The 15,316-nt window shown below is 44.8% G+C and overlaps 1 protein-coding gene across 4 annotated transcripts in view; it reads left to right on the top strand.

Annotated features, from left to right (window-relative positions):
* Window positions 1-15,027, top strand: part of FCHSD2 (FCH and double SH3 domains 2) — a 375,255-nt gene extending 360,228 nt beyond the window's left edge. For all 4 annotated transcript variants that reach the window (XM_073612907.1, XM_073612906.1, XM_073612905.1 and 1 more), the window contains 4 exons: window positions 1,176-1,396; window positions 2,260-2,392; window positions 3,842-3,930; window positions 6,617-15,027. In XM_073612907.1, the coding sequence (XP_073469008.1) occupies window positions 1,176-1,396; window positions 2,260-2,392; window positions 3,842-3,930; window positions 6,617-6,700 (527 nt within the window). In that variant the 3' untranslated portion in view covers window positions 6,701-15,027. The remainder of the gene's footprint in view (window positions 1-1,175; window positions 1,397-2,259; window positions 2,393-3,841; window positions 3,931-6,616) is intronic.
* The last annotated feature ends 289 nt before the right edge of the window (window positions 15,028-15,316 follow it).

Here is a 15,316-nt window from a genome sequence, read left to right as displayed (position 1 = left end):
TTCCTAGGTGGTGTTGATCCTGAACTAACGTGGTCAACAGTGCACCCCCTCTCTCCACTGCTGTTCGCCCACACAGCTGACAAGTAGTAGAATATTATAAAGCACTTATTCACTGTTCTTGCTTATGCACCAAGTGCTTGCCCAAGACATGTGCCATCAATAGATATGCGAGGAGGGACGGGGGTGGGGGAAAAGCCAGCTACAGTGCCAGAGGAAGAAAAAAACCCTCGCCAAGGCAGGTTTTGCACACCTGCACCATCTGTTCTATTACAGGAACAGATGAGGTGTCGGAGTGAGGCTTATGTCCCAAGGACTGTGGGCAGCTTCCAGGCCTTATCTGTTGGAATGATGTCAGTGTGCACCCACTTAATGGGGCGGTATCAACTGAGCTGTGCCACCCCTCAACAGTTGTAACGCTCACAAATTGGGCTTCTATCTAGGGAGGAACAGAGAAGTAGGAATACAATCACTAAAGAAATTATTTTATTTACAATACATTATAGGTTCATTGGAGAGGCTAAGAAAGGTAATTATACAATAATCTACTGACCGGTATTTCGTTTTTTAATTATCAGTAATTTTTTTGTTAAAGGAGAAGTACAGCCAAAGCCCGTTCAGCTGTACTTCTCCTGTGGATCACAGGAGTACATTTCCTTCTGCACTATGGCGACCCGCTTTGTGTCACAGAGCCAGTCCAGGCTGGGGAAAGATTGTAACCATATGGTCAGGATCCACCCAGGAGCCTGGACCAGCACCTGGCTCAGCCTCTCAGGCAGCGCTAAGAGCCTGACCCAGCCGCTTCCGCCTCCTCCACAGCCCAGCGCTCCAGCGAGTGGCGGGGGGGGGGGGGGACAGAACAGTGAGCCTCAGACTGCCAGCTCTCTGCTCACGGAGAATTGCGCTATCGCAATCGCTCAGTTCTGAGTCTTTGAGCCGGCGGGGGACAGATGCAGCAACGACCGATGGTGCATCCACCTAAGTATGATTCTTAAGAAAATAAAAATAAATCCCAAACTTCTTTTTTAAGCTATTTATGTAACAATTTAATGTGCTGATTTATGGTTAAAACATTTGGTAGAAGAGAGAATATACAAGAACATGGTATTTAATGCTGTAGCTGATTTATCTTTTCTACAAACTCAGTCTGTTGTCCTTCTCTCCTCCTGTTTCCCCAGTGTGTTTTGTGAAAGCACTTTATGATTATGACGGCCAGACGGAAGACGAGCTGTCATTTCCCGAAGGCGCCATTATCCGGATCCTGAACAAGGAGAACCAGGACGACGACGGCTTCTGGGAGGGAGAGTTTAACGGTCGCGTTGGCGTTTTTCCATCAGTGTTGGTGGAAGAGCTGGTGGGGTCTGAGAACGGGGATTCCCAGTGGATAGAAGACATTCAGGTGAGGTGACATTTGCTGTCTTTCTTATGTCTACTGCCGAATGCATCATTTTGTTATTCCAGAGATGTCAAGCCTGTATTTTAGGGCCACATGGCTCCGACCTCTATCCTTAGAGAATTTAACACAAATTTGAAAATGTCTTTATTACATTTACTGCTCATTTGGGGAGTTTACCAACTCTGACCAGCCTTGTAGCCCAGTTCTCTTACCTGCGTACCAGTGACTGGGTAAATATGCATTAACTCAGAACAGCCTCTTGGATTCAAGTTAACAGAGAACTTCAGTCTCCTTGATCGTGACTCCACCCTCCCCCACTGGTGCCACCATTTTTATTAGTCTGGCACATGCGCCAAAGGGCTCTGCCCAGCTTTCGGGACCTGGCAGATCCCTGCGGCACATTTGCACACATGCTGATCATGCATGTGCTTGAAAAGGGGTCATATATCTCTGCATCATCCTCGTGCATATTGCATGGCAGCCCCACATGCACAGATAAGTTGAAGGTCTCTGCAGGGTCTCAAAGTCCAGCAGAGCCCTTTAGCATACCTGTTCATGTGTGTGCAATTTCATTCTTGCCTAGGTGAAAAAGGAGGAAGTGCTGCCACGCAGCACAAAAAAATTAAAAATAAACTGTTAAAAATGTGGTAGAGGGAGGAGGCTGAAGCCAGGTACCACCCACATTGTCTTTTGGGGGGTGAAGATCCGCTTTAAATAAAAAGATGAAATCTAGTTGCATTGTATTGTTACGTAATTCCTCATTAATAACAGTTTTTGTTAATCCTGTTTGTGTTCCTTTTTGATTAGATGGGCAGACTTTACAGTATCAATGTCTTACTGAAACCCTGACTGTGCTTCATTTACAGGTATCCCCCTTACCGAAACCCCAGACGTCCCTCCCCCCTCTGCCTCTGTACGACCAGCCTCCTACCAGCCCCATATACAGTCCAGACAATGCACGGGGCTCGATCTACTTCCCCCGCTCCCCGTCTGTCACTGGTAAGAAGGAAATGCTGCCTAATGCACAGCTGCAGAACATTTATAGTAGCCGTTTTTACCTACTGGAATAATTATTATGTAGCTACTTTAGTGAGTCCCACACACTTATATACACTGATCAGCCATAACTTTTTGACCACACACCATTATCCATCAAGGCATGGACTCCACTGGACCTCTAAAGGTATGCGGTGGTATCTGGGACCAAGCCTTCAGTAGCAGATCCTTAAAGTGATTGTAAGGGTTCCTTTTTTTTTTAAATAACAAACATGGTATACTTACCTCCTCTGTGCAGCTCATTTTGCACAGAGTGGCCCCGAACCTCGTCTTCTGGGGGCTCTCGCGGCTCCTCCCCACATCAGATAACCCCCTAGGAGAAGTGCTCTCCCGAGGGGGTTACCTTGCGGGCTCAGTCCTGAGTCCAGCATTTGCGTCCATAGAAACGAATGCCAGACTCGGCCCGCCCCCCCCCCCCCCCCCCCCCCCCCATGTGCTTGCGTCATTGGATTTGATTGACAGCAGTGGGAGCCAATGGCTGCGCTGCTATCAATCTATCCAATCAAGAGCTGGCACCCCGTGGAGAGAGGGAGAGCGTGTCTCCGCCAACAGAAATACAGGGCTCAGGTAAGTAAAATAGGGGGGGGGGGGGGGCCTGGGGGGCAGGTCACTGCCAGGTGTTTTTTCTCCTTAATGCATAGGTCCTGTTTAAGTCCTGTAAGCACATCTCATCGATGCTCCATTGCATTGAGATCTGGAGAATTTAGAGGCCAAGTGAACATCTTGAACTCGTTATTGGATTCATCAAACCAGGCCACCTTCTTCCACTGCTCCATGGTCCAGTTCTGATGCTCACGTGCCCATTGTGAGTGCTTTTGGCTGTGGACAGGGGTCAGCATGGGCACAATGACTGGTCTGTTGCTACACAGCCCCATACACAACAAACTGTGATGCACTGTGTGTTGTGACACCATTCCATCGGAGCCAGCATTGACTTTTTCAGCAATGTGAGCTACAGTAGCTCTTCTATTGGATCGGACTACATGGGTCGGCCTTCACTTCCCACATGTAGCAATGAGCCTTTGTTGCCCATGACCCTGTCACTGATTCGTCTGTGTCCCTTCTTTGGTCCACTTTTGGTAGGCCCTGACCACTGCAGACCGGGAACTTCCCATTAGTTTCAGCTGCAGTTTTGGAGTTGCTCTGACCCGGTTATCTAGCCATTACAATTTTACCCTTATGAAAGTTGCTGAAATCCTTACTCTTGAGCTATATCTCTCTCAACACATCAACTAAAGGGACATGTTCACCTGCTGCCTCATATACCCCAGCCACTTTCAGATGCCATTGTAACAAGATAATCCATGTTATTCACGTTACCTGTCATTGGTCATAATGTAATGGCTTATTGGTGTAATAGTCCAAATGCTAATTGTTTTCTGTCTTTTTCAGAAAATACCATAAACTTGGAATCCCCTTCAACATCGCACCCGCACCCTCCACGGATCACCTCCGATGGATATCAAGGCAAGCTACGCCCTGTAAGTGTTTTTCATCAACGAAACTCGGTTTATAGTGTTACACAGTGCTTATTGTGTAATATTGGAGACAGCTATTCTTTTAGTCCTATATATTCTAAGGCTACACAGAAACTTTCCTATGTAATAATCTATTTTTACAGCTGCTTTTTCCACTTTCTGTACAAAAAGTCCAGCTAGCTGGGAATTCAGGCTTGAGCTCTTCAAAGGTATTGTCCACCTAAAGCTAACATTTCCATAATGATTGGTTGCCGTGGCTTGAGTCACCCACCATATCTCTTTATTACAAGCTCTACTCCCCAATATGGTCATAGCAAAGCCTAACAAAGTCAAGTAAATAGAAGACTCAGGAAAATGGAGTGAGAATGGCCTAATGGTTGCAGGAGGAGAGCAAGACCTTTCGTATACTGGTTAGGTGATTAAATGCCAGTCTGCTGATCACATGCCAGAATGCTGTTCAGATGGTTTTCAGTGCATAGGGTCTGATGTTTGAGAAGAAACAGCCAGTCGGCAGCCCTGTGAGAACTCGAACACCTTACTTCCCCCCACCACCCCTCTTTAACAGTGATCACACGACCAATGTTTTTTAAAAGGCCTAATTAATTCAAGAATTTGATGTGCTCTCATGCCTTTAGTTTATTGCAGTAATTGACAACTGACTTGATAAAGGGGGGCTCAAATGTGGTTCCTAAAATTACCAAAGGGCCACACATAATAATCAGAGAATGTAATACTGCAGAAAACTGGTAAAGACTGCAAACATGCTAAAAAAGAGGGACAGAGGCTGTGGACTTGTTACAGGTGTTGATCAGAAACTACCGGCATGCCATGAGAAATGGTTGGAGATCAGGGGCATGCCATGAGAGATGGTTGGAGACTAGGGGCATGCCATGAGAGATGGTTGGAGACTAGGGGCATGCCATGAGAGATGGTTGGAGACTAGGGGCATGCCATGAGAGATGGTTGGAGACTAGGGGCATGCCATGAGAGATGGTTGGAGACTAGGGACATGCCATGAGAGATGGTTGGAGACTAGGGGCATGCCACGAGAGATGGTTGGAGACTAAGGGGCATGCCACGAGAGATGGTTGGAGACTAAGGGGCATGCCATGAGAGATGGTTGGAGACTAGGGGCATGCCACGAGAGATGGTTGGAGACTAAGGGCATGCCACGAGAGATGGTTGGACACTAGGGGCATGGCCCGAGAGATGAAGACAACGTGCATGCCACTAAAAAATGGTTGGAGACTAGGAGCATGCCACAAGATGATTGGAGAATAAGGGGCATGCCACAAGAAGTGATTGGAGACTATGGGCTTGCCATCAAAACAGTTGGAGACTAGGGACATGCCACGAGAATTGATTGGAGACTACGGGCAGGCCACCAAAAAACAGTTGAAGACTAGGGACATGCCATGAGAGATGGTTGGAGGCTACGGGCATGCCAAAAAAGATGGTTGGAGGCTACAGGCATGCCACGGGAGATGGTTGGAGACTACGGTCATGCTACAAGAGATCGAGATCACAGGAGTGCTGGTCAAACACAGAGGTAGTTAGTAAGTGGAGACATACTATAGTTTCTGTTGGAGAAAGGAGGACATTCTTCAGGAGACTTCTTATACACTAGAGACACATTATATGAGGCTGCTAGAGATCACTGATGTTATAGCCCTTTACCAATCTATGCTCCCACATTTATGCCCCCTACATCACCCTAAAAAATTACTTGTGCCATATTTGAAAGGGTTACACCGATACCCTTTTTATTATCTGGGAATACTAGTACCGATACTTTTGTTCAAGTACTCGCCAAGTACCGAAACGTTGTGGTGCAATTTGCGCCCATACAAAATTTATGGGCACAAATCGCACTGCAAAGAACCGCATGCAGTTTGAACAGGTATGTGATTCCTGTCCGAATTATCACATACGGTTTCCCCACCGCTCCTGTGTGAACCCAAGCTTGTCATAGTGATTTCAGCCTGGGTTCACACAGGAGCAGTGCGAAAACCCACATGCAATTCGGACAGGAATCGCAGCGCGTTCCTGCTCAAACTAAATTCGATTCTTTGCAGTGCGATTTGCGTCCATTCATTTTGTATGGAGGCAAATCCCACCACAAAGTATCTGTTTCAGGTATTGGGAGCATTTTTACAAGTACTCATGAAAATACTCGGTATCGATGCATCCCTAATACTTGATATTGCTCTCATGCAGATCCTTTATAGGAGATTAAAGAAAAACACGAAAAGAGAAAATAAATGGACGGCACATAAAAAAAGTAAAAGAGAGTAAAAAGGATAAAGTAAGCCAGTCTAAAGCCTGGTACACACCACTAGTTTTTTTTTGGGGGGGGGGGTTGAACAAAAAAAAAACTGACCGCTAGTGCAGCGATCTCCCCTGCTGCTCTTTTGTGTTCTGGCGGGGACGGCCCACCGCCAGAACACTCCGGTCATCGTTCTTTGCCATTGACCGGTCGGCTGCTGGTTTTCCAACATGCTCATCCGACAGAAGCTGGCCATACACACGGGGCGAACGTCAGTTGATTTTTGTTGAACCGGCCGATGCCGCCCGACATTCGGCCCGTGTGTTACTAGGCTGAAAGAATCGTTTTCCCTAACGGAGTAACACACAGTAGTGTCTGCAGGGATCCTAAAGGTTTATTGTGTTTTCTGCTTTCTCTTTCCAGGTGCGAGCAGCCCCACCCCCGCCCACACAGGCTCACCGGCGGCAGCCAGAAAAGACGGAAGATGTAGAAATTACGTTGGTTTAACAACGGCGTCTGGAAAACTGCTGCAATCGCGGGCCAAATGCGTCATTTGGTCCGGATTTTTTTAGGCACCTTTTGCATGTCTAGATCCTGAGAGACGGGATTGAGAACACACGATGGACATTTTTGTGCCTTTTTTTTTTTTTTTTTTTTTTGGTTTTTGTTTTTATGTTCTGATTTCAAGTGGAATCTGAGCTCCCTGAATGGACACTAATGGGGGTTGTAAGTGCAATCGCAGGCGCAGTCATAGCAGCGGTGGGGTAGTGCAGCTCTGGCAGCTTCTTGACAGACACACAAAAAAAGATTTCTCCTCTTTTATTCTTCTTTTTTTTCTAAGTTTTAATTTACCTTATCTTTGTCCCTGTTTTCAGACATATCTCCCCCTGTAGTAAAAAATACCAGTTCAGCCTTTATAAAACTGTACAATGGATCAGTGAACCTAGAATACATATTGCCTTATGTTATGGAGAAGCCAATAACGCTCAACGTTTGCAGATTTGTGTTGTGATTGCCATTGTATTTGGTTTTGCCCTACATTGTGCTGGAATGGGCAATTTTAGGCTGATGGCAGGCTTGTAAAGGGTTCATTTCCAGTGCAGTTACTAATCCGATAACTCCGCTGTGTACAGGAAAGTTTCCTTTAAAGCTGAACTCCGCGCCAAACAACTGTTTGTCTAAATACAAGCGTCATGTGTATTCTTCCTTAAATCTTGGAGTGCTTTGTGTATTTCTTCCAGATCTGTGCAGTGATCCAGTGTGTGCCGGAGCTTCCTGCAATAAAGACCGCTCACTGCTGCTCTCTTGCCTTGTGCAGGGTGACTGGTCTTGTCTCCGCCCTCTCCTGTAGTTTTCTGCAGGCAGCCTGTAGTGGGTGGGGCCTGATGTCTGATGTCACAGCAACTTTTATAATGTAACATATTGGTTTGCAAAGGAGATTGGTGCATACAAAGTGGATTCATATCCTTTGTTATTGTAGCGTTTTATATTTAGATGAAAGTTTCTGTGTCTGGAGTTCAGCTTTAAGATTACTGGTAGGAAGTGGGCTGTGTATAGGCAGATCTATTTTTTTTTTTTTTTTTAACAGTAGAAAACTTTATTAACACCTTGGCACTGGCCACACGCAAATATGTGGCCTCTTGGCACTGAGGGGCCGCATATTTGCGTGAATTGCTGCCCATACAGCTGTGCCAAGAATGCACGCGGTGCGCACTCCTGACACAGTTACTGAAAGTCCCTGATTGCTGCTTGCGATCGGGAGTTTTCGGATCACGTGACAGCCAATCACGGCAGTCACGTGCTCTTAAAGCGGAGGTCCGCCCACAAATACTGCAGCTGCTGACTTTTAATATATGGACACTTACCTGTCAAGGGTGCCCACGATATCGGCACCGCAGCCCATCTTCAAATCGGCTGTTGGGTGCAGCCGCCGCCATTGCTGGTAAGGGAACCCAGCAGTGCAGCCTTTCAGCTTCACTCCCGGTTCCCTACTGCGCAAGCGCGAATCGTGCTGTGCATTCCAATTGGTCCAGCAGCAGAGAAAGGAGGGGGCCAGACTTCTGACGTACCTCGCCACAGCAAGGTCTGACGGAAATGGGGACAGGGTACCTGTCAAAAACAAGTCGGAGCGCCCCCCACCCTGAAAGGTACAAATGTGGCACCTGAGGAGGGAGAAGACACTTTTTGGTGGAACTCCGCTTTAAGCCCCGCCCCAACTCCCGGCGTCATAAACCTCTTAAAGGGCCAGGACGCGCGAGTGTGCATAAAGTACCATAAAATTCCAAAAGTAGTGCCACAATTCAAGTATCATCGATAAGCACAGTACAAGATATAGAAGTGCAGAATCTGTATTAACCTTACTAAAATATAGCTGAGACCTAACGTCAGGAACAATAAAGTGCCAGTGTATACCATATGCTGTATATACGCTACTATGCTAGTATATACCATATAGGCAGATAATTTTTAACCCCCCCCCCCCCCCCGAGAGTGGCGAGAGTGGAATACAGCTTTAGGTGTTGTTGATATTGTGTGAATTTTAGGTATGAAGGTGATTTCTTCCATTACTTCCATGTAGTCTGCCATGTGGCTCAGCAGAGGCTGTGTGCAGCTGTCAGTTATTTTAAGTTATAGTGAGCTCAGTTATATTTATGTTGGTTATTTTCAGTTATAGTGAGCTCAGTTATTTTTATGTTGGTTATTTTCAGTTGTAGTGAGCTCCTACTCACATATATTTAGTTAATCTTTTTTAAACCCGGGTGTTTTGTAGTTTCACTGACCTGTAAACTACAAGGAAGTGTGTATAAAAGTACTGTTCGTATTCTGTACAAAAAGTTCCATTTTTTTTTTTGTACAGTGCTGTGGATATCTGATGCCTCCCTGTATCAGCATTCCCTGTTCTGAGTCATTTCAGGCTGTGTGATGCCCTGGCAGGACTTCAGTTGTAGGCGATCGCAGCTTTATCAGACATATCAGAAGTTCTGAAACATATCGCAATGTCCTTATGAATGTTGGCTTCTGTTTTTTTTATTGAATCAAGATGTCATTTAGGTTGACTGATCCATTGAGCATTACAGACCGGCTGGCGTGAAGTCTGAATTTTAACCTTCGGACGGGACATGAAAGTGTTTGAAGGAATCTCTGTCTGTGATGTCATAGGAAAGAATGTCAAATGAACAGAAACCTGCACTGGGAGGACTATGTATGATGTCATTGCAGACATCTCCTTTTGAAAATAAGTGCTTGGTTGTTCTTGTATATCCAGCATTGTCATTAATCCAGAAGTAGTATGCAAATGAGTCCTGGCTTTGCTCTGATTTTATTAGTTAAATGCTCGTTTCAGGTCAGTGACTCAGAAAGTTGTGTTGTCTAGAGCAGGGGTCGCCAAACTTTAAAAACAAATGGCCGGTTTACTGTCCTTCAGACTTTAGGGGGGCCAGACTGTGGCCAGTGGGAGTAGAAAATACCCCAGCGTTAGTGGGAGTATACAGTACCCAATCATTGGTTTTAGTGGGAGTAATAGTGCCACATTGTTGGTATCAGTGGGAGTAATAGTGCCACATTGTTGGTATCAGTGGGAGGAATAGTGCCACATTGTTGGTATCAGTGGGAGTAATAGTACCACATTGTTGGTATCAGTGGGAGGAATGGTGCCACATTGTTGGTATCAGTGGGAGTAATAGTACCACATTGTTGGTATCAGTGGGAGGAATAGTGCCACATTGTTGGTATCAGTGGGAGGAATGGTGCCACATTGTTGGTATCAGTGGGAGGAATGGTGCCACATTGTTGGTATCAGTGGGAGGAATAGTGCCACATTGTTGGTATCAGTGGGAGGAATAGTGCCCCATTGTTGGTATCAGTAGGAGGAATAGTGCTCCATTACTGGTATCAATGGGAGGAAAAGTGCCCCATCACTGATGTCAGTGTAAGGAATGGTGACCCATCTTTGGTGGATGGAATAGTGCCACAAGGGCTGGATAAAGGCAAGCAAAAGGACACACCTGGCCCTTGGGCTGCAGTTTGGAGACCACTGTTCTAGAGGATAGATATGACAGCCCAGCAATTAGCATTTTTCAGAAGGAGATTAGTAACTGCAACATTTGCATTTTTCTCGGCACAGGTTTCCTTCAATTAAATGTGAATTTTAGGAGCCAGCTCAGCCACTCTAGGAGTCATTAGGCACTTTTTTTTATGAGACAGAAAAAAAGCACAAAAAATTGGGTCATGGACGGCCTGACTCCATGGGGTACATCCCTCATCACCGACCCATTACGACCGGTCAGCTTTCCTGTTTTTAATGTCTTTTTATTGGCAATAATAAGTCCTTCCTTCATACACTTTCATCCACAAGACCTTATTATATATTGCTGTGTGCCTGTGGTTGTATCTCCTCGTTGAGCCCCACAATGCATTGCTTCAGGAACTGTTATATGTGCTCACATCTGCTGACAGATAAAGTATATGTAAACTCAAAATGTATTTTTCAGTAGTTTGAGCTTTATTCCTCACCGTATGCAGGTTTCTTTTACGACTCTGTAATCTGGAGGTCCCACCAGTAATGACACATTCTGTTTCAGGCTGACCACGCTAAGCCCCCTACCTCTCAGTTAGCAGAAGTGTTGTCAGTCTGTTGTGCATGCTCTTTCAGTTGATCGTTGAGCCGGATATTTCTGATAAGCAACCCACTGAAGGAGAGTGCACACTGCAGACTGACAATGCTGTGGCTAATTGCACAGCAGTGTTTTAAGTTGGCCATACACGGTTAAAGTGGGTACAGACAGATCAATGTTTGGCCGGTTCAGTAGGGACCAGCCGATCTGTGTCTGTGCCAGTCTGTGTGGCGCCATCCCTGTTCAGCAGACATCTACTGTTAGATGGACTTATGTCGAACAACCACGCTTGGAGGGGTCCTTCATCCACCTCGCTTGTGCTTGGCGGGACATTTGTATTCTGACAGCCACACCCGTGGCTGTCATAATACACTGATCAGTGGCTGCAACCATAGGTCAAGGGAAATTTTTCAACATCTCCCTTTGACAGAGGTTGATTAGCCAGGACCGGGTGAGTTTCAATGGCCAGCTTAAGCGTTGTCATCCTGGAACAGGAAGTGCTGTTTCTGGCAGGATCTCCAGTTAAGAAACGATGCCAAAGGACTCATAAAGCTGAATTGCTTATACAAAAAAAACGTACAGTGAGGCATGACTTGAAAAACATACTGAAAAAAATGGTTTTTGGATTTATAAATGCTTTAAGACACAAGCCATGCAAGAGAAGGAAAAAGAGGAATACAGTCATACAGTTTTATATACCAAAAAGTAAAACAAAAAAACAAATGGAGAAATGTGACAAGAGACAGAAATAAGGAAGCCTTTTATATTGGTCATCCCTGTTTCCTGATGATGTAGCCATACTTCGAGAGCTTGTTCACACCAGAGGCATTTTTGTGCTATTTTAGCCTATTCTGCGCAAGGCAAAATAAGGCAGATATACGGTATCTCTTGAGAAAATAAATCAAAAGAAAAATAAATAGAATCTAAAAATATTACATTAAGAAAATTTCCCATTGTCGGTTAGGATTTTTTGCCACCAGCTCTTTGTTTTGCGGTGTATTGGAAACGAGACCTTGAGTTGAAATAGGACCTTCAAAAGGCACGTCAAGGTTTCCTGACACATACGTGGGGGGGGGCTGCCATTGCTAATCCCCCTTCTGAAGTTAACTGCCTGCTTAGTACACCAACCAACAGGGTTTATAAAGGTTTGAGTCCTGATCTGGAACAAGTATGGTTAGTCTGATGTCCATGCTTGTTCCAGGTAAAAGAGACAAAGTGTTAAAGAAGAGGGTGTGCATGGGAGCAAGGAAAGCCTGTGTTTGCAGGATAAGAGGTAGTAATAGCAGCCTCCATATGTTTCTTAGGATAAATCTAGTGTGAACAAGCGCTCAGACAACCGCTGCTGTGATTTCGCCTTCAGATTGCACCAGATGGGGAGCTGCAGGGAAGGCGCCTTCCGTATTTTGTACGGGGGGGATATAGACGGTCCTCATAGAATACTTCTATCATGCGTGTTAGTACAGTATATTACTGTGGTCATAGGAATGTGTTAAAAAATAATTTTGTCCCCCCCCCTCCCCTCAGTTATCTGTATATTGAAAAAAAAAAAAAAAGCTAACCATTGAACCCCCACTTCTGCCAAATGGGAATGCCTGGGCATTGCAGCGCAGTGCGCCGGCAACCAACGTTTGCCGAGGAACGGGTCACTTAAAGGGAATTCAGGGGCTGGCTCCTCTCTTTACTTTCCTGGCAAACAAAGGGTTAAGAAAACAAAAAAAAAAATTGATATATAATTATATATAAATATGCTGTAAAGAACTATGGCTGAATCTAACATTACACCTCGATAATTAATCATTCAGAATCAATGTAACTAAACATATTTGTATTTAAGCAGCTCATGTAGTTTTTAGGTGGCGATCTGGTGTCACAAGTGTCCGCCGCTTTTCTTTTTTTTTTTTTTTTCCTACTGAATACGCAGCCCAGGAAATGGGCTTCCGTAATAAAGGAATATTCATATCCGTGGCCGTTTTGTGACGCAAGCATGATTCAGCTTGGCAGTTCGCTCTTACGAGATGCTTGTTTTGTGACTGAAGCAATACTGAATTGACAGGCGGTGGAGATGTTTGTGGCACAAAATGGCTACTCAGTTGCATCAACTGCGACACTTTAAAGGGGGGGGGGGTTTGTATTCTTGTTCACTTTTGAATGGAAGCACCGCAAAGCTTCTTTAGCGAATGTAAAGACCACCATGCAACACCATAAGTACTTATCAAAATATCACCCTGCTTGTTTACTTTTGCCAGGGCAATATCAGGATTACATGTAAGGTATTTTAATATTTTCCAACCATTGTTAAGACATAAAAGATACAAATTAATGATGGATATTTGTGGCCCTGTCAGATACATGCCCTATCAGCAGCCATTTTATCTCCTTTGGCAGCATTCCCTAAACTGCAACCTATCAATCTAGACAAGCCTTTCTCAGCCTGGTCACCCCAGGGGAACCCTTGAAATAATTTCCAGATCTTGGGGATTTGCTGAAAAAATTAGTCAGTGGTTAGAATGCCCATTACATTGGTGGTCAATGGACATAATAGTGTCCCCCCCCCCCACATTGATGGTCAGAATGACACCCTTACACAGCGATAAAGATCATTAGTGTCATGCCGTTGGCTCTGCCAAGTGGCGTTGAACCCAGAACTATGTAGGCACCATCAGATGAGAAGTCAGTCAGCCAGAGCTCAAGGAACCCCAAAGAACCTCAGAAGGAATCCTAGGTTTCCATTGACCCTTGGTTAAGAATGGTTGATCTAGACCAGCCTTTTCTCAACCTTTTCTCCAAATAGTTCTCCAATCTCGGGGAACCCCTGCTAAAAATTAGAAATCTACAACTCATGATACATTAGTGTGATGGTCAGTGGGAAGAATGGTCCTTACACTTGTGGTCATTGGGAAGAATTACCTCCTTACAGATAGCTAAAAAGATCAGTGGTGTCGTTGGGAACTTATCCGAGAGGCAGAAATGGCCCAATGCTGAAGGAACCCCTAGCAACCTCTGGAGGAACCCTAGGGTTCCACGGAACCCTGGTCGAGAATCACTGATTTAGACACTGAGGACGTTGTAATGTAAGTTGTCACTTGGGTCTAAGTCTTGGGTCTAACAGAATCCCCTGTCCACGTGGGTAGAGGAATATTATCTCTTCCCCCATCCCCACCGGGGACAGTTGTTATTTGACAGCAGGTCCCTTTGCAACCGCTGATCGAAGAAAGTTTTCCCAACTTATTCATATGACGGAAGTCAGGATTAACAATTGACTTCTGTTGAAGGGGGTTGGCCCCACACTGATCGAAATTCCGCCAGTCCCTGCTGAACCAGACAAATTTTGATCGGTCTATGGCCAGCCTAAAGCTGACTCTAAGCAGTTAGACCTTTTCAGAAAAGCAAAGTACACATGAACTATTTAAGCCTTGGCCCGTGTACCTGACTTAACGCCAACTTGAAGGAGCAGGCATGGCAGGCTGACAAAGCTGCTTGCTAATTGTGAGGCCGTGGCGGAGTGTTGTCAGCTTGCAACAGGAAGTGTTGTTACTGGCAGGATCTCCAAGTAAGAAAGATTTTGGGGTTGCAAACAATTTAATGACATGAGGGCTGAAGTTGCATCAGTCTACAGATACTGTTTCAGCACACTGATAAAGCAGTAGAAGAAAGTCCAGCAAAATGACTGCCTCCACCTTGTGTACTTGACAGGCTCATGTATCCATCATGCTTGGGTAACCCCTTTTTTCATTTTAAAAAAAGTTATCTAATTTTCTTTTCACTTCACAATGAACATTTAGGGACATCTCTGCTACACCGCTGCCCCCTGCCTTCAATCTGTGTAGGACGTCGGGGAGAGGTGGAGTGGCAGAACAGCTTAAAAGGGAACCTGCGGTGAAATACAGAAGTTGCCAATTCCTGACCCCCTCATTGGTTCAAATACTCACCCACGGGCCTTTTAGTACTTTGAGTCACTGGCCTAAAGCAGGAATGTAGACAAGGATGGACTTATCTGCATGCTTGTTCCAGGTGAGCGACTGAAGTGTTGAAGTGAAAACGGTCAGGAGGCTAGCATTTTCAATGGTTGGTTTACTGCAGGCTTTACTCAAAGGGATGGGTAAGAAAAAAGGCCATTTTTCCCAGTAAGGTATTAAAAAAAAAAAAAAAAAAACTTGGTCACTAAATTGGTCAGAATGTGAAAAAAAATATAATCACAGGTCCTCTTTCATCTAACTTCATCTACTATTAGATCTTTCTTAGGGGATATTGAAAGCTAAACAGACATAATTAACTTACCTGATATAAATTCTTAAAGCTGTAATAATTTAGGAAAATTTTAAAAAATCGTCTACGGTAATAACATTTTATGCAATAACTGTCAAATTTCATAGTCTTTTTTTTTTTTTTTTTTTCTTCCTTCTTATTTGCTGTATTCTCTATAAATAGTGGCATTTTTATTTTCGTATTTGCGTTATGGGTGTTAGTAAAGAGAATCGAATTACTGGACGTGTCTAGAGGTTGGCGCTGC

This window comes from Aquarana catesbeiana, linkage group LG02, assembly GCF_042186555.1.
Source record: "Aquarana catesbeiana isolate 2022-GZ linkage group LG02, ASM4218655v1, whole genome shotgun sequence".
Classification (NCBI taxonomy): Eukaryota; Metazoa; Chordata; class Amphibia; order Anura; family Ranidae; genus Aquarana; species Aquarana catesbeiana.
This window is presented reverse-complemented; position numbering and strand designations above follow the sequence as displayed.